This window comes from Papaver somniferum, chromosome 4 (assembly GCF_003573695.1).
Source record: "Papaver somniferum cultivar HN1 chromosome 4, ASM357369v1, whole genome shotgun sequence".
NCBI lineage: Eukaryota > Viridiplantae > Streptophyta > Magnoliopsida > Ranunculales > Papaveraceae > Papaver > Papaver somniferum.
In genome coordinates, this window is record NC_039361.1 from 158,361,188 (window position 1) to 158,383,700 (window position 22,513).

Consider the following 22,513-nt stretch of genomic DNA (forward strand, 5'->3'; position numbering starts at 1 on the left):
TTGTGTCGCATGGTTTGCCAGTCCATCCGCTATTTGGTTCATTTCTAGATACACGTGTGAGACCTTATATTGCCCAATTTGTTGCAGATGGTATGGTATATCCATTAAAAATGTTACAACCCCCACTATAGTTTTCTATACATATAATTACAATTCTAAAGATTTCTTTTATTTTACTTGACAAACGCAATAACTTATTAGATTATATAGACTTCTAACAAGTAACAACAAGCTGCTAGATATTCTATTAACTTCATTTATCTAATCAAGATAATATGGACAATCCTTAAAAAATCATTCATATTAGTAACTTTTCAGTATTAATTACGATCCAGAATAATGTGTTTTCTCCAATTATGATTCCATTAAAAAAATATTAATTTAATAAGGTATTATCAATGACCTTGTATACAGTTTATAAATGTTTTAAAAACCAGTTTTTGGTTTGTTGTTTGGTTATTTGACTTTTTAGTAATTGAATAATGAAAAATGCTCAAATAAATCAAAATGATTATATTTCTCATTTAAATATGGATTGGTAATTGTGAGTTGTCACTGATTACTCGTTAAGGTTTCCATTTCCTTTTTTTTTTGTTCTTAAGAGGTTTCCTACCTTTATTTATTACTCTAACTTTCGACTATATAAAACATATAAACAATATAATTATCCTATGATATCGCCTTTTAGTATTCCCCTTCTTTTTTCTTCCTTCCTATAGAAAAAAGAAGATAATTACCCTTATATTTCTGTTTTGAATAATTAATTTTATCTTTCTATTGTTGGAACAATTTTTTCTCTTTGTTTATTCAATATTTTCTGAATATAATAAATAAATTGATAGCCATTTATTTTAAAAAGTATACTTAAATTGGCTATTGACTTTTCAGAATATAATAAACAATATAATAAATAGACAGCCAACAAAAGTTCCGAAGAAACAAAAAATCAAATAAGGGTAAACATATTGTAACTTGGAGGAAAGCTTCTAATCCTAAAGAAGAAGGTGGATTAGGTTTTTGTGGTATGCACATATTTAACAGAGCATTATTGGCCAAGTCTGCATGAAAGCTGTGTACGGATAAAACGTCAATAATAAAAAAATCACTGCAGATGGTGATTTATTCAATATATAAAAAAAAGAAAAAAAAAACATAATACCACCTGGTCATGGAATAATATTAGCTCGAAACTTCATCACTTTGTACATAGATTCATCTGTTGGAGTTTGGGTAATGGTTCGAGTATTTTCATGTGGAAGTATCGTCGGATTCCAAAATTTCAGTCTCCACCAATTCCAAAGCAGGGGTATTTAACTCATAATAACTACACTCATGTTTTTCAGTTATTTGATTCAAATATTTCTTTTTGGAATACAAATCTTCTTTAGGAGCTGTTCGACCCAAGTATTGTTGATATCATTTTTCGAATAACCATCCACAGAGATCATGATGATATAATTATCTGGTTACTTGAAAAAAGGGGTAACTTCTCGGTCAAGTCTTTCTATCGTAAGATGTATGAGGATTGATCTCATCTATCTCAATCAGTTGGTCCAAATCTGCGAAAGATCTACAAAACTCTCTGGAAAATTCCCATGTTACCAAGAATATGTTAGTTTTATGTGGAAAGTTGTTCCAAATTTTCTGCCAACTAAAGATGTTCTCAGTCCTGCTGTCACTGGAAATAATAACTACTGTTATTTCTGTGATCAACAAGAAGAAACTCCAACTCATGTTATTCTGAATTGTAATATCTTTGTAGCAGTCTGATTCTCTTCATCAGGCTGGTCAGCCAATAATTCAGATAGTCTGTCAACTTGGATAAGTAGCTGGTTTGAAAGCATGCACAAAAAACAAATATCAGAGTTTGAAATGGTTGAGAGATCTATCATAGCCTGGACTATTTGGACTGAGAGGTGTGACAATGTTTTCCAAACCAGGTATTCAACTCTAAGAACGATCATTCAGAGATGCAAAATGATCATTGAAGATCACGTATCCAGATTTTCTCCAATTTATAACAGAATCACATCTGTGAATAGACATAATACTCACTGGATTCATCCTCCTTCAGATTACTATACTATCAATTTTGATGGGTCTTTTCAGCTTTCTAATAAATTAGGTGGTATTGGTCTAATAATACATAACTTTGCAGGTACTCAGCAAGGGGCCGAATGCATCCATTTGAAATACATCATAAGTGCAAAGCAAACTGAATGTATAGGGTTGTGGGAAGCTGTTAAGTGGGCAAAAAGTTAAATATGGAGAAGGTGTACTTTGAGCTTGACGCAAAATTTGTGGTGGGTGCAGTTAATATTGAAGAAAGCGTAGTAGATTTAGTAATAATATAGCTCATGCCATCTTCCAAAAATTGAGGAGTGCAAATGATTTTTTTCCTTGAATCAGTACATTTTTTTTTTAAACATGCATTTTATTAATTTAAACTAAGACTACACGTGAGAATGTTGAGCAATCATCTGCCGCTCAATTTGCCAGACCGTCCGCTACTTGATTTCCTTCTCTGTAGACGTGCCTAATAGTATATTGCTGAATTTGAGTAAACCTATACTTGATTTCTGCAATCTGATTAGAAATATATTACGGAGTGTCAACGTCCGAGGTTAGAAATCTCGTTAAGTTCTCAGAGTCTGTTTCAAATTGAAGCAATCCCCATTCTGTCGCCGTTCTGGAAGCAATGAGCATGGCCCAAATTTCCCCTACAAGTGCAGTGATGATACCCAGTGGTTGTGCTATTGCTAAGATTGTGCCGCACCCTTCGTTTCGCCATATTATACCTGCTCCCGTTATTCCGAGATATCCCCTAGCTGCTCCGTCCGTGTTAATTTTGATCCAATTAAAATGGGATTTGAGCCATCCCACGAAGACAATTATTATTGCTAATGTTGTTTGCATTGAATTTGGATAAGATTGCATCCCAAATAGTACTGGCGATAAATGATTTTGATCCCAGGTATATTCCTGCTTGAGTTCCATGGCGAGTACATTTTTGCGTTGGCACATTGAGCCTGGACATTCTCATTGATTCAATAAAATTCTCTTTTTATGAAAAAAAGAAAAAAAATTACCAACAATAATACACAGCCGTAGATGTAATGGTACTCTAATCTAATCTAATTAACCTTATCTCTGTCGTCCAATTCTGCCCTATATAATGCGTCCTCTCTTCATCTTTTCCCGTCGAATTAGAGAAGAATTTTGATAAAATTCAGATCAAAATCACACCAGTATATTGTTCACTCAGAAGGTATGCTACATCATTTGCTCTTCCTATAATCCTTTCTTTAATGTTGAAAATATGTTTTAGGATTCTACAAAACTGAAAGGTAGGGTTTCAGAAAATTGAAATTTCAATGGGGTTTTCAAATTTTAGGTTAATATGGACAGAGTTTTATATGCATTCAATATGAACTGTTGATAATGATGGTGGTTTTTTACTGCTACATAAAAAATTGCTGATAACGTTTGATTGTTTGAATGTTCACTACCTCGTCTAACTCTAACTCATGTTCAATTGTGTCTAAATTGCAACTAACTTGTATAAGCTATTCAAATCTGATCGTTATTATATGCCTAGTGTTGTAATTTAAGATTATGTGGACTTAATAAGAATAACCTGCTGCATTTCCATGGGGAGCTGGCTTGGTAATGATTGCTTTTTCAATTTTAGTCTGATTTTGCATTTCCATAGGGAATTTGGCTTCTCATGGTTGAAATGTGGGTTTTTGGTGATTGGCACTCTGGAATGATAATGATCAGATTGCGTTTGATTGTTCACTACCTGATCTAACTTTAGCTCATGTTTAATGGTGTCTAAATTGCGTCTGACTTGTATAATTATAATTTGAGATTGTGTCGACTTAATAAGATTAACATGCTGCATTTCCATGGGAAGTGGGCTTGGTAGTTATCTATTTTTTTAATTTTAGTCTGATTTTGCATTTCCATGGGGAATTGGCTTATCATGGTTGAAATGTGGGTTTTTAGTGATTGGCACTCAGGAATGGAAGTCAGATTGTCATGAGATGTGGGGTAGTTTAAGTGAGTTTAGTGTGTGGGGATGAAGAACAATATGTTTATTAGTCGACCATTGATGTGGATGTTGTTTGTGAGTGAAAGAGATTATCCTTTAAGATCAGATGCAAGAGGTTGGAGTGTATGTAAGAAAATAATGACTTTGAGGGTTACCAATCATTTCTTAAAGTCGCTTCTTTACTCACTTGACAGTCTTTTAATTGTTTATTCCCTTATGGGGCTCATCTTATCCTACCATCTAACTGAAATAATGTCTGTATCTATTCGTTTTTTCTTCCTGCCAGAACCCCCTGGGGAAGTCGTAAACTAGGAAAACTAGGTCCCTTGCATCTTGAATTCGGGATTTAGAATTCATGTTTGTGTAAAATGTGAAAATTGTTACCTGTCTTGTGTATTTGTAGCCAGATTGGTGTGTAAATTGGGCTAAGTAAACTAGTTCTGCCTTACGGTGCACCTGTATTTCCAGTTTTTTCTATTTTAGTGTTAGCTCCAGCAGTATTGAGACCACTATTGCACAAGATCAATAGGTCCTGGGGATCTTCAGGGTGTAGGCAATAATTTCAGATGTCTCGTGTGTTTTTTTTGCATCTTCTTTGCCTTGTTTTTTGAAGTCCTGTTGACAATGATATCATTTAGTTTATTTTTTTCGTAAGTGAGAAGATCTGTATCTAAGTTGACATTGTTTACCGTCTTTACAAAATTTCTACCTTACTATTTCCCTATCTTTGCTAAACCTTGTAAGTTTGAATGGTAGACACGAACTGTCCCAGAAAACACTAATTTCTGTAGTGCCTAGGTTTAGTAATTTCTGGAATCAACCAGGGCCAACTCTACAAAGATATCATGAAATATTCAAGCAGTACCTGGACTTTTGTTCGGTCGCTGTTATCACTGCATGCCAGAAAATTGAAACCCTAGGTTCCTTACAGTTCACTTCTAATCTGCTTACTTTGTTTGAATTTTCATTTTTCCAACCCTCTCATTCTCTCATATTTCGCCCCTCTTTCAGAAAGCTAAATCAGTGTATTTCCTTGGGGATTCAGCCATGGCGTTTTTACTTAACAAAGCCTCCACAATATCTCGATTGGTTTCTTCTTCTACTCAGGTTGGACTTTGTTTTTATTACCGCTTATTAAATATTTAGGTCAGTTTTACTTGAATCTTGATTTTATTTATTTATTTTCTGTAGAAAGTGAATCCATCATTTCTTCAATCATCTCGCCGTGGATTTCATATTGAACTTGGTGCTCGCGAGAAAGCTGTAAGTGCTTCGATTTTATATCCTTTTTAGGTTTTGTGTTGTTTAAGCTGTTTTGTAAGATGATTTGGGTATATGTGCTTAGGGTTCTAAAAACTATTTTTTATTAGACCAGAGTTGCAAAGATATCCAGGATTATATTAAGTTTTTGATCTACCTTAGATTAGAGAACAGTCAATTTCTTGGTGAGGCTACACGAAATAGGATAGGGAAAATGCTTATGAAGTGTTGATTTTTCATCTTACAAAGATGTGCCTGGTTTCTCAACTATTTATTGTTTTGGGATGTAGTGTCTAGCGAATTCTGAAAAATTACAGTACTATTGAGAAAATATCCCTTAAGAACTGTGCACACCACAGCTGTCAAAAGTTTTTGGTTTCCGCTTAGCTGAAGCATCAAGGACTTAAACGCTAACAGTCCATTTGATTATATATATGTACGTGTATGTTCAGTTTAGGATCACATGGTTTGAAAAACTTACAGGCATTGTGCAGATGGATAATTTTAGGTCATTCTATTGACAAGGAAAAAGAGTTTCTACTTTCTAGAGCTAAATGTATGTCGTACTTACTGGGATTCCAACACATCTTGTATCTATGGAGTATTTACTGGATTCAATGAATTCTACAGTGGATTAGTGAACGGGTTTTCTTGCCATTCCCTTTTCACGAGTTGTTTGGCCATATACACAATCAAATCTCTATTTTGATGATTTTTGTTTATGATGGATCTTCCTTTTGGAGTACATGTTTTCCCCCGTTTACTGGTTTCACTTCATATTATGAACTGGATGGAACTTTTGGATGATGTAGCCCTTGAATGTTTCAAAATTTTATTCTCTCTCATTTGGGTTATTACTTAAGTGTTTGCCAACTTTATTTGATTTGTTTGGTTCCTGTGTCCAAATTTCATGACCTTATTATTTTTTGTAGCTTTTGGAACCACACCCAGCACTTAAACCTTTCAAGTCTACTAAGAAAGCTGAGCACCTAGTCAGAAGATTTGGAGATGTTCTTGCCCTTGCTGTCATTTCTGGTATGCTATAATCTAATAAGTAATAACATCCCTTATTGTGCTTTATTTGGTCGGTGGTTCTGATCTTCTTTCCAGCAACAGTGCAACTATGTATTATGCATTGGAAATGAAATGCCTGACAAGCGTTTTTTTTATTTTTTTGTTAATCTTGTAGGAGGTTGTTATGAGGTGTATGTCAGAACAACATCAAAGTAAGAAGCTGTAAGGAGGCAAACTAAGGGGAGGTCGTAATGTTGGGTCTCTTTGTAACCTGTGCTTGTTTTGATCTTCTCCTTCATTTTCTTTTAAGTCTTCTCAGTCCTTGGTGGTATCATCCAAGTTGTTCCCTGAATAAGTTGAGAAAGTGTTGGATTAATCTTGTAACAAAGAATTTTTGGAAGAGCAAGTGATCAACAGTGGGATTGTCTGAAAATAACGAAAATAGGACTATTGCTCACACATGTGCAACGAGTATATGAGCAATCTAATTTTTATAGATTATTGTTTAAACAATGACAATCTGACGTATTACATTTCTTAATAATAAAATCTGTCTTACAATCAAAATAAAAAAAATAAGTTCATCGAAAATGGTGGACTTCGGGAGAAATCCGGAAAAAAATCCAGAAGAGATGACATATTTTAAAATTTCACAATCCTATGCTACAGTTACCGGCAGAGCACCGGGGCATACTTTAAAAAAGGCTATTACTGGGGCGTTACACTCCAATAGAGGGGTTTGGATTTTTAATGTCCAAAAAAGTGGTTATGGAATATCCTAATATATATACAAAATGTAGATTACCTTTTAACTAAAATAAAAACTTAAAAACCCAATCTTGAATGAAATTGAAGTAAAATTAGGGTTTCAGTAACGTTTCTGCTAGTGTTACGTCTAGGTTCGGTACGGCTTTTCTAGCCGTAACTTTAATTTATAAAGAAATTACGTCCAGGTTTGAATTAATTCCAACCATAGAATTTGATTTCCATGTAGTTTTACGTCCAGGTTTGGATTAATTCCAACCGTAGAAGTTGAATTTACGTCCAGGTTTGGATTAGTTCCAACCGTAGAAGTTGATTTTACGTCCAGGTTTGGATTAATTCCAACCGTAGAAGTTTTTTTTTTGGTAGCAATTCCAACCGTAAAAATTGATTTTACGTCCAGGTTTGGATTAATTCCAAACGTAGAAGTTGATTTTACGTCCAGGTTTGGATTAAATCCAACCGTTAAATTAAAATTACTTGTTTAGTCATTACAAAATTATTTGAGATAAGGGGTTTTTGATATTATTTATGAGTGACCTATTTTTGTCCTATTAGGTGAAGTCCCTCTATTGGAATGTGACGCCCCAATAATAGCCTTCTACTTTAAAGCATGTTTGATGTTTTCTAAAAGTTAAAATACAATATTTCTAGAAACAAAAAAGTTCATTCTTTGTGAGGTAAAAATATTTAGCTTCTAACATCTGTTTCTAGAAAAGCATAGACACTTATGTTTCTGGTATCCATTATCATAACGCGTTTGGGTACCGTAAGCGCTTCTGTTTTTCTAGGAGCAAAAGTCAAAAGTAAAAACATTTTGCTTTATAAAAAGTTCTTGCTTCTAGAAATTATTTTGAAATTCTGTATCCAAATTAATTTCTGATTTTTTTTTTGCTTTCAGAAATCAAAAAGTAACTTCTGGGTGTGTATACAAACAGTCTCTTATAGCACAATTGGATATCACAAATAGAAGTCAAAGTAGAAACATTTTGGTTCACAAAATACTGATTTTTTTTGCTTCTAGAAATCGTTGGGAAATTTCATACCCACAAAAACTATCCAAACAAGCTATATTTGGATATCACGTAGCAAATTACTTTTACTAGAAACAAAAATGGTTATTATTGAGTGGCTGGCCTACGGCTGAAATTATGTGCCATAAGTCTCGCTCTTATTGCTGGTTCACTCCAAAATGTAAGTGAATTTTCGCTCTCTCAAAGGTAGTGTGATGCATGAAAGGTGGGAGATGTTTCTTCCAAGATTGATCACAGGATCAGGTCCATTGTTTGCAAGTGTTAAAGAGACAACAGGATGTAGTACCAAATGCAAGAGAAGTGTTGATTTGGCTCTACAAGAAAACCCTAAATGAAATCAAAGCTGTACCTGAAGATGAGGGTTACAGAAAAGCTGTCGAGTCTTTTACTACAAATAGATTAAGAGTATGTGAAGAAGAAGAAGATTGGGAACAGATCGAGAAGAAACTTGCTTGTGGTCAAATGGAGGAGCTCATTGAAGAAGCTCAGGATGATCTCACTCTCATTTCTAAGATGATTGGTAATCTCCATCTCTCTCTCTCTTTTTTTTCCCTTTACATTTTTGGTTGCCCTAATTTCTTGCATTTGCAAATTTGAGTTTCGTTTTTGTTATATTTAGTTCTATACGGTGGATTTGGGAATTTTGTATGATCTGAAATGAGGGTTTTGATTTTTTTTTTTTTTTATGGAAAGTGCGGTGAGGATGGCTAAGATTAGTTTAATTGAAGAAAATTTAGAACTAATGCCTCCTATATGATCTGTCATGGTTAGTATTTCAATGATATCAACTATTGTGCACTCTTTGATCAGAAAAATGTGTATGTTGCTGAATTAGGTATGGTTTTAGTGCGAACAACCTGAATCTTGAGCTGCTTTCACTAAGTCACCATAACTCAGCCCAAGCCAACATAGGTTTACTTGTATGATCATGTGTCAAACTTAATGATCGATTGCGAAATTTATTAATCAATATAACCTTGTTGCACCTACCTCAGTGATGGGGCTGCACATGTCTTCAAAACGATTTAAATGACGAATTGTCACTCATGTCACCTGTCATCCTTAGATTATTGACCTAAGTAGATATTGAATATGTGGTAGTTTTTCTCATCTGTACTGTTATTCAGCGCCTCTTCATTGGTTTTTGTTTTGTGACACTCAAAGGCATTTAGTGCCTGATAAGATTGTCATTTGGCACCATAAGATACAATTATGACTACGTGCCAGTCAACCAAATTGTGCAGAAATCGAGTTGCTGATTAGTGCCACATTAGTGATATGTCGAATGGGAAAACTGCAATTTTAAAATGTAATTTACAAGCCAAAAATTAAAACTGGGCATGTTGATAGGGTACAATTTTGTCAGGGAATCTAAATATAAATATAGGCTCTTATCTGTCTTTCTTACATTCGATGGTTAGGTTTGGATCAGGTTTAAACCTCAAAATTTAAACGTGTACAGTTAGATTAATCTTATATTTAGCTGTGTGCTACTTCTATGTAATTCTGTTAATCATTTAGATGCATAAAGGTTTATCTATCTATAAAATATGATACCATCAGTAACTTGACCAAAGATGCCAAAATGGGTGACCAATTGGCACGTGGGTCTAAAATTGGGCATGCACGTGTAGATGAGCTCGTCTGTTAGGTCAACTGAGTCAAATTGGCTGTCTAAAACAGTACCTGGGCCGGTTCATCACCAATTTGAATCAAGCAGTCCAATTTGACCTCTAAAGCCACATATCTGTCATCCTTGTCATGGGACCTTGTGTAGTCTTGATATTGGTGGATTTCATACTACTACAATTCGAGGATTCTTTGATGTTTCCCTTTTCCAGTAAAGAAAGGATTCAAAGGCTAGTACTTCGTGTCTACTTGTTACAGATTTTTAGTAAAGTAATGACATGTCTATCTTTGTGAGTTTGGTAACTCCTAATGCAAAAAAAAGGGTTTATCTTTCTCTTCTTAAGCCTCACATATACTTTTAGTAAAAATAAGTTTCGTTTTCCATTCATGGTAGTAAATTATTGTAGGATAACAAAGGATGGGAGATGGATATGTAGGAAAGGATGGAGTTTGGCTTTCTACTGCATCTCTGGTTCTGATTGTCTGCTTATGGTATGTGAAAGGAGAAAGAAAAAAACAAGTTAAACCTTCTAATCCTTCTTTGGACTAAGCTGAACCAAGCCCTCCAGATATTTATGTTGACAATGACTGTCGCGTAACCTTCTGCATTTACTAAGAATACTGTTTTTGGATGAACACTGATATCATGAATGATATTTGCTGAATCTATAGCATGAGTAGCAGAACTATTTTAACGACCATGTAATATGAGCTGATTCTGAAATACATCTAAATAACGCAGGTTTGAGATGAAGAAGAACATGATTGGGAACAGGTCGAGAAGAAACTTGCTTGTGGTTAAGTTGAGGAACTCATTGAAGAAGCTCGGGATGAACTCACTCTCATTTCTAAGATGGTTGGTAATCTCAACTTTCATTTTTCATAATTTTTGTTATTATTTAGTTACAGTGAAAGCTGATTTGGGAATTTCATTTTCTAAGCTTTGAATTTTTATGATCCTGAAAATGAGTGTTTTGAATATTCATCAGGGAAATTGCGATGTTTAGTGTATTTGAAGAAAATTTAGAAGTAATGCATCATATTTAGGAGATTGATTTGTCATTTAGGGTTACTCTGTAAGAGTTACTATTCCATGATAAACTACTGCTTTTTCTCGAAACTCTTTAATCAAACAAAATCTACTTTCAAGCTGATTTTGTTGGAATGAATTAGTTAAAAATGTGTATGTTGCTCAATTAGGTTCCAGTTTAGTGCGAACAACCTGAATATTGAGTCACTTTCACCAAGTCACCATAACTCAGCCCAAGCCGACAAGGTTTACTTGGATGGTCATGTGTCAAAATTAATGATCAATGGGGAAATTTAGTGATCAATATAACCTTGTTGTACCTGTCTAATTGATCGGGCTGCACTTGTCTTCACGACGATTTATAGTTGAATCTTCACTCGTCTGTCATCTTTAGATGATTGACCTAAGTAGACGTTGACTATATGTTAGTTTTTCTCATATGTGCTTTGATTTCAATCTTTACTCATCTTCTTTGATTTTTGTTTTGTGATTTTGATGTTTACGCTCAAAGGCATTAATGATAACATTGTCATTTGGCACCATAGATTGCAATTATGATTATATGCCAGTCAACCAAATTATGCAGAAATAGGATTGATATTGGTGCGGCATTAGTCATATGTCTAACTGGAAAACTGCTAAATGTAGCATACTAGCCATAAATTCAAAATTGGGCTTGTTGATAGGAATGCAATTTTGTCAGGGACTCTATCTGAATATAGGCTCGTACCTGTCTTTCTTACATTAAATGTTTAGGTTTGGAACAAGTTTAAACCTCAAAAATTTAGCTTCGTGTATGCATATAGGTTTACCTATCTGTAAAGTATGATACCGTCACTGAATTAACCGAACATGCCAAAATGGGTGACCAATTGGCATCTGGGTCTAAAATTGGGCAAGCATGTGGAGATGAGCTTGTCTAGTTAGGTCAAGCTGGCTTTCTGTATCAGTCCAATTTGACCTCTAAAGCCACATATCTGTCATTCTTATGTAGTCTTGGTATTGGTTGATTGCAGACTACTACAATTTGAGGATTCACTGATGTTTGCCTTTTCAAGTAAAGAAAGGATTTAAAGGCTAGTACTTCATGTCCACTTGTTAGAGCGTTTTAGTAAAGTAATGACATGTCTATCTTTGTGAGTTTGGTAACTCCTGATGAAAAAGAAAGCTTTATCTTTCTCTTCTTATTCTCACACATACTTTAGTAAAAATATGTTTCCTTTTTCATTCATGATAGTAAATTTTCTTAGGATAACAAAGGATGGGAAATGAATATATAGGGAAGGATGGAGCGATTGTCGGCAAAAATTAACTTTATGTACTCCTGCCAATCATTTTTGTTAATCAAAAGTATATATGATGGAGGCTAGGGCTAGCATAGTGATTCTAGGGGAATCTAGAGTTTAAGAGGATGCATTCTTTCAGAGGCACTTCTCCGTATGCTGACTGTTGAACAAGATTAGCTGGTATCTGTTCTGTGGAGACTTTGCATCATTTTGATTGAACCCTAAAGCTAAATTGTCCCTGAAAAGCGCACATTACTGTTTATGAGTTTATTAGAGATTCAGGAGTTATTAACACTGCAGACTCATTGGAGATCAGAAAACTCCATATTAAGTATTAACAGAGAACTTAATTCCTCCGTATATTGCTATGCTTCATGATAGAGCTGAGAGGATGCTCTTCTTTTTTTAAGCTTTGAGCAGCTTTTGCTCGTCATATAGAGCCAGACGATTTAATAATGCTAAGTGTGTAGTAGACTAGTCGAATACATTGGAGTGGAGAAGGCATCTGACATGCTTCCTATCTGTATCATGGTTTATGGGTTTTGTTTTTCTACTGCATCTCTGATTCTCTGATTGTTTGCTTATTGAATGTGAAGGGAGAAAGAGAAAAAACAAGTCGAACCTTCTAATCTTTCTTGGGACTGAGTTAAACCAAGCCCTTCAGATATTTGTGTTGACAATAACTGTCGCGAATCTTTGCGTTTACTAGTAATACTGTTTGTTTGGATGAACACGTATCATGAATGATATTTGCTGAATTTATAGCATGGGTAGCAGAACTAATTTTAAAGGCCATGCAGTAGAGCTGATTCTGAAATACATTTAAGTAACTCGGTTGAAGTTTGAATTGCAGAGTGGGACCCTTGTGGTGTTCCAGATGATTATGAATGTGAGGTTATTGAGAATGATGCTCCAGTTCCAAAGCATGTCCCTCTGCATCGTCCAGGTCCTCTGCCAGAGGAGTTCTTCAAGACGCTGGAGGCGATTACTTCTGCCCCAAAGAAAGACAAGCCAGCTATTGCCGAGTCCACCGCTTCAAAGGAGTAGCCTACTCTCACTTCTACAAACTCGGCTCTGTTTTAAGAGTATGGGAACAGATCGAGATGAAACTTGCTCGTGGTCAAGTTGAGGGACTCATTGAAGAAGCTCAGGAGGAACTCACTCTCATTTCTAATATGATTGGTATCTCTTTCCCTCTCTCTCTTCTTTTTCATTTCCCCCTACCCTATTTCTTAGTGATTTGGGATCATAAAACTCCAGTACTTATAAATTGCCCAAATTCCTCATGGAAATTGAGCTGATGATTGGTATGAGTAGTTTATTTTGAAGAAAAATTAGAACTAATGCCTCGTATTAAGGAGATTGATTTGTCATTTAGGGTTATTCTATTCGAGTACTATTTGATGATATCAAACTAATGCTTTTTCTTAAAACTCTTTAATCAGAGATGCTGCTGTTAAAGCTGATTTTGTTGGAATCAGTTAGTTTAAAATGCATATATGTTGCTGAATTAGATACTGTTTTGGTGCGACGACCTGAATCTTGAGCCACTTTCACTAAGTCACCATAGCTCAGCCCAACCCAGCTAAGGTTTACTTGTATCATCATATGTCAAACTCGATGATTAATTGCCAAATTTATTATTTAATATGACCATGTTGCACCTTGGTAGTTTTTCCTATCTGGACTTTGTTTTTCATTACCTCTTCATTGATTTTTGTTTTGTGATTTTGATGTTTACGCTCAAAGGCGTTTAGTGCCTGATAAGATTGTCATTTGGCACCATAAGTCACAATTATGATTGTATGCCAATCAACCAACTTGCACAGAAATTTGGATGATAATTGATGCAACATTAGTAAATTGGGATGAAAATTTGGAAAACTGCAATTTTCAAAAGTAACATGCTAACCGCAAATTCAAAATTGGGCCTTTCTGATAGGGATACAATTTTGTCAGGTTGCACTCTATCTAAATAAAGGCTCTTACCTGTCTTTCCTACACTGGGTTTATAGTTCCGGGTCAAGTTTAAACCTCAAAACCGTACAGTTAGATTAAGCTTATATTTGCTACTTCTATGTAATTCTGATAAATGGTTTAGATGCATAAAGGTTTACCTATCTATATAGTACGATACCATCCTAACTTGACCTAACAGGCCGAAATGGGTGACCAGTGGGCAGTTGGCATTTTGGGGTCCAAAATTGGGCAAGCACATGAAGATGAGCTTGTCTAGTCTGGTCAAGTTGGCTTTCTAAAGCAGTACCGGGTTCTGGTTCATCACCAATCTGAATCAAAGAGTCCAATTTGACCTCTAAAGTCCACATATCTGTCATCTCTGCAATTTGTGGATTTCAGACTACAGCAATTTGAGGACTCTTTGATGTTTGCCTTTTCAGTTATTTAATTTCAAACTTTAGTACTTTGTGTCCACTTGTTAGTGCATTTTAGTAATCACATGTCTATCTTTGTGTGTTTGGTAACTCCTAATGAAAAAGAAAGGATATTCTCTTCTTATTCTCACACATATTATAGTAATAGTATGTTTCCTTTTTCTTTTATGATGGTAAATTTTATTAGGATACCAAAGAAGGATAAGATATGAATATGCAGGAAAGAATGGAGTGGTTGTCGGCAAAAATTAACTTTCTGTACTCCTAACAATCATTTTTGTGAATCGAAATAAATGCGAGGGAAGCTAGGATAAGGATTCTAGGGGAATCCACTATTTAAGAGGATGTATTCTTTCTGAGGCAATTATTCGTATGTTGGCTGTTGAGCAAGAATATGCTCTAGTTGCGCAAAATTCAGATTAAATTGGTAAAGAATAAAATTGTCCTGACAAAAGTTTGTTCCTCCCTCAGTTTCTGGAAAAGAATTATAATTACCTTTTCAATTTTGGTCTGTTTTTAGGCTAAAATGAAACAGTAATGATACCTCTTTCCCAGAAGCGGAGGTAATGTAATCATAAAACTGTCACTGCATTATTTTGATTGAACCCTATATTGTCCAGCAAAGTGCCCTTAGTTTTATTTGTGAGTTTATTAGAAGAATCCGGAGTTATCATAACACTGCAGACACATTGGAGATCAGGAATTTCCATTTTAACAGAGAACTTGATTCCTCTGTATATTGCTATTGAGTCTTGCCTCATGACAGAGAACAAGATCCTTTTTTGAAAATAAATAAATACTTGGAGCAGCTTTTACTCGCCCCATAAAACCAAAGATTTAAAATGTTGTAGTAGACTAGTCGAACACATTGGACTGGAGAAGGCATCTGATGTGCTTCCTATCCTCTATCATGGTTTATGAGTTTGGCTTTTCTACTGCATCTCTGGTTCTGGTTGTCTGCTTATGATATGTGAAAGGAGAAAGAAAAAAACAAGTTAAACCTTCTAGTCCTTCTTTGGACTAAGCTGAACCAAGCCCTCCAGATATTTTTGTTGATAATGACTGTTGGGAAACCTTTTGCATTTACTGAGAATACTGTTTTTTGGATGAACACTGATATCATGAATGATATTTGCTGAATCTATAGCATAAGTAGCGGAACTGTTTTAATGGCCATGCAATATGAGCTGATTCTGAAATACATTTAAATAACGCAGGTTTGAGATGAAGAAGAACATGATTGGGAACAGGTCGAGAAGAAATTTGCTTGTGGTCAAGTCGAGGAACTCATTGAAGAAGCTCAAGATGAACTCACTCTCATTTCTAAGATGATTGGTATCTCTCTCTCTCTCTCTCTCTCTCTCTCTCTCTCTCTCTCTCTCTCCTTTTCATTTCCCTCTAATTTTTTAGTTTTTTTATTTTTCTAGTTTCATATGCTGATTGGGAATTTCGTATTTTTATGATCTGAAATAAGGGTTTTGAATATTCCTAATGGAAATTGCGATGATGACTGCTACGATTAGTGTATTTTGAAGAAAACTTTGAAGTAATGCCTTGTATTTACAAGATTGATTTGTCATTTAGGGTTAGTCTGTTAGAGTACTATTCAATGATATGAAACTACTGTTTTCTCTTGAAACTCTTTTATCAGAAAAACTACTGTCAAAGCTGATTTTGTTGGAATCAGTTAGGTAAAAATGCGTATGTTGCTGTATTAGGTACTTTTTTTGTGGGACAACCTGAATATTTAGCCACTTTCAATAATAAGTCACCACAACTCAGCCCAACCCAACAAAGGTTTACTTGTATGATCATGTGTTGAACTTGCTGATCATTTGCCAAATTTATCAAATGGTATAACCTTGCACCTATCTTCACAATGATTTCTAGATGAATTTCCACTCATTTGTCATTCTTAGATGATTGAGCTAAGTAGATGTTGAGTATTTGGTAGTTTTTCTCATCTGACGTCTGTACTTTGTTTTTCAGCGCCTCTTCATTGATTTTTGTTTTGTGATTTTAATGTTCACATTCTGCCCGATAAGATTGTCTTTAGGCACCTTAAGTTACTATTATGACTATGTACCAGACAACCAAATTGTGGGGAAGTTGGGATGATAATTGACGCGACATTAGTCATTTGTCATATGCGAAAACTGCAATTTTAAAATGTGACATACTAGCCACAAATTCAAAACTGGGCCTTTTGACAGGGTTACAGTTTTGTCAGGTTGCTCTATCCAAATTAAGGCTTTTACCTGTCCTTTCTTACATTGAGTATTTAGCCATATAGGTCTGCGTCACCTCAAAATTCAAACCTGTACAGTTAGATTATTCTTATATTAAACTGCATGTTACAAGGGTTTACCTATCTATAAAGTATGATACCATCCTAACCCGACCAAAACAGGCCGAAATGATTTGGGGGTCTAAGATTGGGCAAGCACGGGAAGATGAGCTTGTCTAGTTAGGTCAAGCTGGCTTTCTAAGACGTACCTGGGATAAGGTTCATCCCCAATCTGCAATGAACAGTCCATTTTGACCTCTAAAGTCCACATCATCCTTTCTTAGTCTTAATATTGGTGGATTTCAGACTACAGCAATCTGAAGACTCTTTGATGTTCTGCTTTTGCAATCAATTATCTAAAGGCTAGTACTTCACATTCACTTGTTAGTGCGTATAAGTAATGACATGTCTATCTTGGTGAGTTTGCTAATTCCTGATGAGAAAGAAAGGATCTATCTTTCTCTTCTTATTCTCACACATACTTTTAGTAAAATACATCTCCTTCTTCTTTTATGGTAGTAAATCTTATTATATTAGAAAGGATGGGTTGTTTGTCCATATGCTGGCTGTTGAACAAGATTGCTTTGGTATCTGTTTTGTGGAGTTCACTCCATCATTTTGATTGAACCCTATATTCCCCAGGGAAGCGTGCATTATTTTCGCTAGTGAGTTAATTAGAAGATCCTGGAGTTATCATAACACTGCAGACACATCGGAGATCAGAAAATTCCATTACAACAGAGAACTTAACTACTTAAGTCCACCATATATTGCTATTGCCTCATGATAGAGCAGAGTAGGCTCTGTTTTCTTTTTTTAATGCTTTGAGCAGCTTTTACTCGCCCCATTAGAATTAATCAATTTAATAATGTTAAGAGTGTATAGTAGAAGTCGAATATATTGGAGTGGAGAAGGCATCTGATGTGCTTCCTATCCTCTATCATGGTTTATGAATTTGGCCTTTTTACTGCATCTCTAATTCTGATCGTTTGGTTATATGACCGTCACGTTGGCTAAGAATACTGATTTTTTTTTTTAATGAATTTTTTTTTATCATTATTGATGTTTGCTGAATCTATAGAATGAATAGCAGAACTTTCTTTAATGTCCGTGCAATATTAATGTCCGTTCAATATGAGCTGATTCTGAAATACCTTTAAGCTAACTCGGTTTAAAATTTACTGAATTGCAGAGTGGGAGCTGTGGGGTGTTTCAAATGATTATGAATGTAAGATTATTGTGAATGATGCTCCAGTTTCGAAGCACGTCCCTCTGCATCGTCCAGGTCTGACAGAGGAGTTCTTCAAGACGCTGGAGGCAATTACTTCTACCCCAAAGAAAGATGAGCCAGCTATTGCTGAGTCCACCGCTTCAAAGGAGTGACCTAACTCTCACTTCTACAAACTCCGGCGGTGTTTTATTTAGAAACAATAGCTATATCTGTTGTTTGAGCGTTTTGAACAAAAGGTCAGCTTCTGTATTGGTGAACCTGAGTGAAATGAAATTCTTAGAGATTGATTTCCAACATAAACACCCCACAGCAGTGCCACAAATTGGGTGGAAAATTGGAAATGAATGAATTTGTCCTCTCTTCTGTCCCAACACCTCTCTTAGGTCGTCAAAAAAGGTAGTCCGTCCAGAGGTACAGAACAATCATACCGGAGAGACAGAGAGATGGGGGTTGAAGATGGGAATGTAGCAGACATAGAAGTCGATGCTTTCAGGAGACCATCGTCTCTATGATACTACGAGTGTCATCTCCATGAATCCATCTATCCTGATGTCAGACATCTTGGGATATCTAGACCCACTCCTGTCACTCTTGGCCTGTTTCATCTGCTGATGGTTCAGCCGTACCTAGATTGGTTTCACGGTATGTATAACCCTCACTTTTTTTTTTTTAAATGAAAATCGGGTGTTTGATGAAACGTGCTAATGAACTTATGTTGTGTGTAGGCTATGCTTGCTGCTATTAAAATGGAAGTCATGATACCATCAATGGATTCACATGATGAGGGTTGCTTAGCTATTGAGTTTCATATGCTTACGGTTTCTTCGCAACTTGTTAGGCCTGATTGGCCTGCTGAGGAAGCACCTGTTATTGCTAAACAACTATCTGATGTTATTTTAAGGTACACTTAAAGCCTTTATTAGTGTTAAGCAACATTCTTTTTGTTCTATTTGTTTTGTGTGTGTCTAAACATGTTAGGGAAGAAACACGAGCAGTCACTATGTAATGGTTAACATCTTACTTATAGACAGTTGTGTGGAAGTCTCTTCCATGTTCACAGGAATATCATCAGAACTAAAATTTTATGTTGCTAATCTCATTTATTATGAAGTGCTTTAAGTACCAAGTATAGGATTACTTAGTTTGAGGAACTTTGAGCGAGATAGAAAAAATCCTGCCACTGAACCGATGTTGAACAACCAGTGCGAGTGTTACTTGGGTGGGGACAGAGAATGAAACAACCTAGTATGAAGAATCTGACTTGCAGTTTTTACCTGCACTATCATAACAAGATTATACGGGTTCTAACAGAATCAGCAAACTGCTTACCTTCTAGAATAACTAGTTTTGGATTGTCAGCCTGAACATTTTTTTTCCTTTGAATAGTTCATCCTTACTTCTCAATAGCTACTCACAAGTTCACGACTCAGATGTATGTAGCATTTTCCTTTGTTTTTTCCCCCTAGAATTTTCTGATTTTGTGATAATGAAATCTTGGTTAAGTTTAAACTGTTCGTTATATTGAATAAAAGAACGAAATCAAGATCTCACAAAGGCGCCATACTTAATTATCATCGTCATAGATAAAGGCATCAGACACTAGTACTAGTGGTACATAATGGAACCCTTAGTAATACTCTGATTCATATAGTAATGCACCCCATTTGTCTTTCTGTTCGACTTGGGTAGTTTTCTGATTGGACTTCCTTCAACATGAAACTGTTATACTGCGTTGCTTACAAAATTACAATATGTTTGGATGACTGGTGCGCAAGTAAATTTGGTTTTACAAGTACAAACGCGTTTCAACGGTTCTCACCTTGATTATTGCAGTTCTGGAATGATCAATTTGAAGGAGTTATCCTTGATCAGTGGAAAGGCAGCATGCCATGGATTGCATACCTGGTAATGACCTCCCAATCTGAACATTCTGAACTCTCATGATCATTGATACTATTGTTATTTATCGGTGCAATAAAATTTAACCGAAAAATCATCATGTATTTGTTTTCCATACGAATTTGGTGGAAAATGATAGGCTACCTTAAACTAGCTCACCCCCACCGCAAAACACTAATACCAATAGCCAAGGAACACCACTAGAAGGATAGTTTCCCTTGTACTTCAGGACATTGCATGGCATTTATTTCCTTCTTCGGTGCACTAGTTTAGTGTAGTTCCTTGTGGAAAAGGGTGGATACTACCATTGATATACAAATACAATCAAGTACCAACTCTGTTTAACTCGTCCATAATTATTTTCTTATTCATTACCTACTTTTACTACGGCAACCTGCAGAAAAGAATAGTTTATGATGCCTCCCCTGCGGATCGAGAGGTTCAATTTGTCTATCATGTCAACCTGTTCTAGTATCAAGGCAGCATTTGTTGCTACTGATAAGTGACAGATTTTTCACCCATACCAAACAGAAAGTGATATTGCTTAATCACCGATTATATATACTGTTTCTGCTGTTGGTGACATGAAAAGTTTGTTTCTTCTCGTGCAGGACATATACTGTTTGGGCGGAGATGGCACACTTTTCAATGCTGCACTACTTTCAGCAGTTGCTGCGTTCTCTAGTTGTAAGTGCAGCCATCCATACTCTTTTGCATTTTTGGATCTTTGATATCTTGTCTGTACTTCATGCTTTGAACACCACATTTGCAAATTTATTTTTTAGAATCTTGTTTGATATATGATGCTAGTTGCTACAGTTCATACTGTTAAGATGTCACATATCCAAGCCTGCAAGTGAGGGGTCATTCTCTCTGGTTTTCTGTTTGATGATGTTTATATATGGTTTAAGATGACTAATGTCGATCACATGTATCATTTTATTTTCTTTTCATTTGCAATGTGCTTCCCTGTCGTGTAATTGCTTTGTCAATTGGAAACAAGGGGAACAAGACAGTACAGGAGCCACTCAATAAAGAAAGGAGGAAACTTACTTTGAGCTGCGTTCCATTCTCACTGACATGCATTCTTCACTAGAACTATATCTTGGCAGACCCTAACTCAAGAGGAACAATCCATCATGGAAACTCTTGTGACGGTGTTATTGCATTCGTCCAGTAGGCTCATCACTCTGTTCAAACCTGGTGGATCATTTCTTGCCTCCACATCAGTAGTCAGGTTTATTTTTCTCCTCTCTAGTTCATCACTTGATGGCATTTTAACTTTAGGTTTCATACACTCGATGCGTGCACAGTGGACCCGCTTAAGTTTTACCTTTCTTTCTTTCTTTTTTTCTAGTTACATTTAAGTTTTACCTTTCTTCTCTTTTTCTTCTTACATTGTCGGTCCAACTTGTTCTAGAACTTAGCTTGCATGAAAATAACCATATCACTAACACCTGTTACCCCAGAGAATGGTTTTCTTTTGGAAACTGAAAAGCTTCTTTAAACGGCCAATTCACCCAAGACTTTTGACACTTTTCACAGCCCTTGAAAGATGACATGATGATTTTCGTAGAAAGGAAGATGTTGAATAATTTAAGTTTCGGGATCATTAGCATGGTATAAAAAAAGTGTAGTTTGGTATGATAACTAGTAACATTTTGGGCAAAATGATCTATCTCAAAAGGAAACCACCAAATGACCATCATACTAGATGGTTCCATCACCCCCGGATAGCCGTATTTATATGACCATGATGGTAATGACGAAACTCTGTATCCATTCAGCTCATGCAGGCATTTATTTGAATTCTTTAAGTAGTTTCCAGCAACCTATCTGGTGATTGATAATGAGAAGCTTATTGAATAATAAACTGCAGGGTTGCATTAGACTTGCAAAGGATAGAGTGAAGGAACTTCACCAAATTCTGAACAAAGCCATTTCAGATATGGGAGTTGATGGAAAAAAATCAAGACAGAAATCCTCATGTTAAAATCATTCGATACTTGCGGCTCTAAAATTATGCAGAGTTTGTTCTTGTGTTTTACATTGCTTCCTGAAGTTAAATACTATCCTAGCAGCATACTTGAGGAAAATTTTGATCATGTCTGGTAATCTTGAATTAGGAACTAAAAGCTATGTAAATAGATATTTTCCGCTGCGATTTTGCCTAGGAAGTTCATTTCGCTTCTGCAGTGTATGGTTTTCCATTTTTTACCTGCTGTAATATCATCTGAAATAATCCACTCATGCTGCTTGTGTTACATTTAGTCACTCTGATTTTCCTCGCTCATTATGAAAGTTTCTACACTGATAGTTCCTTTGCCACTCCCAATCCCAGTTTGTTCTTACTCATTTGCAACTCTACCAGATTATGATTTCAACAGTCACAGCTTCATTTTTAGTCTTTTGACACAAGACACTTTGCATCCGTTTGTCCAAATGGCACACATTACCATGCCAGAATTCCAGAATTTCCGAGAGACGGAGTACACTTCTATACATGCAACTATTTTTCAGTAGACATTTAGTGGACGCATAAATAGGATGGATGGATTCGCACACAACCATGCTTGGATGATTTTCATATTTTAAATTCAAACCCAAACTTTTGTGTCACCTCAGCTTACAAGA

At 35.7% G+C, this 22,513-nt stretch overlaps 2 protein-coding genes, 1 long non-coding RNA gene and 1 pseudogene across 3 annotated transcripts; all 4 read left to right on the forward strand.

Moving 5' to 3' along the window:
• The first annotated feature begins 3,126 nt into the window (after positions 1–3,126).
• Positions 3,127–6,841, forward strand: LOC113274418 (succinate dehydrogenase subunit 7B, mitochondrial-like). The gene is made up of 5 exons (XM_026523813.1): positions 3,127–3,268; positions 5,066–5,161; positions 5,246–5,317; positions 6,247–6,349; positions 6,504–6,841. Exons 2-5 carry the CDS (start codon positions 5,102–5,104, stop codon positions 6,542–6,544), a joined length of 276 nt encoding a protein of 91 aa, XP_026379598.1. The 5' UTR covers positions 3,127–3,268; positions 5,066–5,101; the 3' UTR covers positions 6,545–6,841.
• Positions 6,842–6,918: 77 nt separating this feature from the next.
• On the forward strand, positions 6,919–17,970 carry LOC113273350 (probable NADH dehydrogenase [ubiquinone] 1 alpha subcomplex subunit 5, mitochondrial). Its single transcript, XM_026523085.1, has 5 exons — positions 6,919–7,065; positions 8,362–8,644; positions 12,923–13,251; positions 15,680–15,797; positions 17,942–17,970. Exons 1-3 carry the CDS (start codon positions 6,919–6,921, stop codon positions 13,114–13,116), a joined length of 624 nt encoding a protein of 207 aa, XP_026378870.1. The 3' UTR covers positions 13,117–13,251; positions 15,680–15,797; positions 17,942–17,970.
• LOC113271722 lies at positions 10,151–11,859 on the forward strand. Its single transcript, XR_003322291.1, has 3 exons — positions 10,151–10,245; positions 10,496–10,609; positions 11,800–11,859. It is a non-coding gene; the product is annotated as an uncharacterized LOC113271722 (long non-coding RNA).
• A 157-nt stretch (positions 17,971–18,127) lies between the features above and the next one.
• Positions 18,128–22,172, forward strand: LOC113271721 (annotated as a pseudogene).
• The last annotated feature ends 341 nt before the right edge of the window (positions 22,173–22,513 follow it).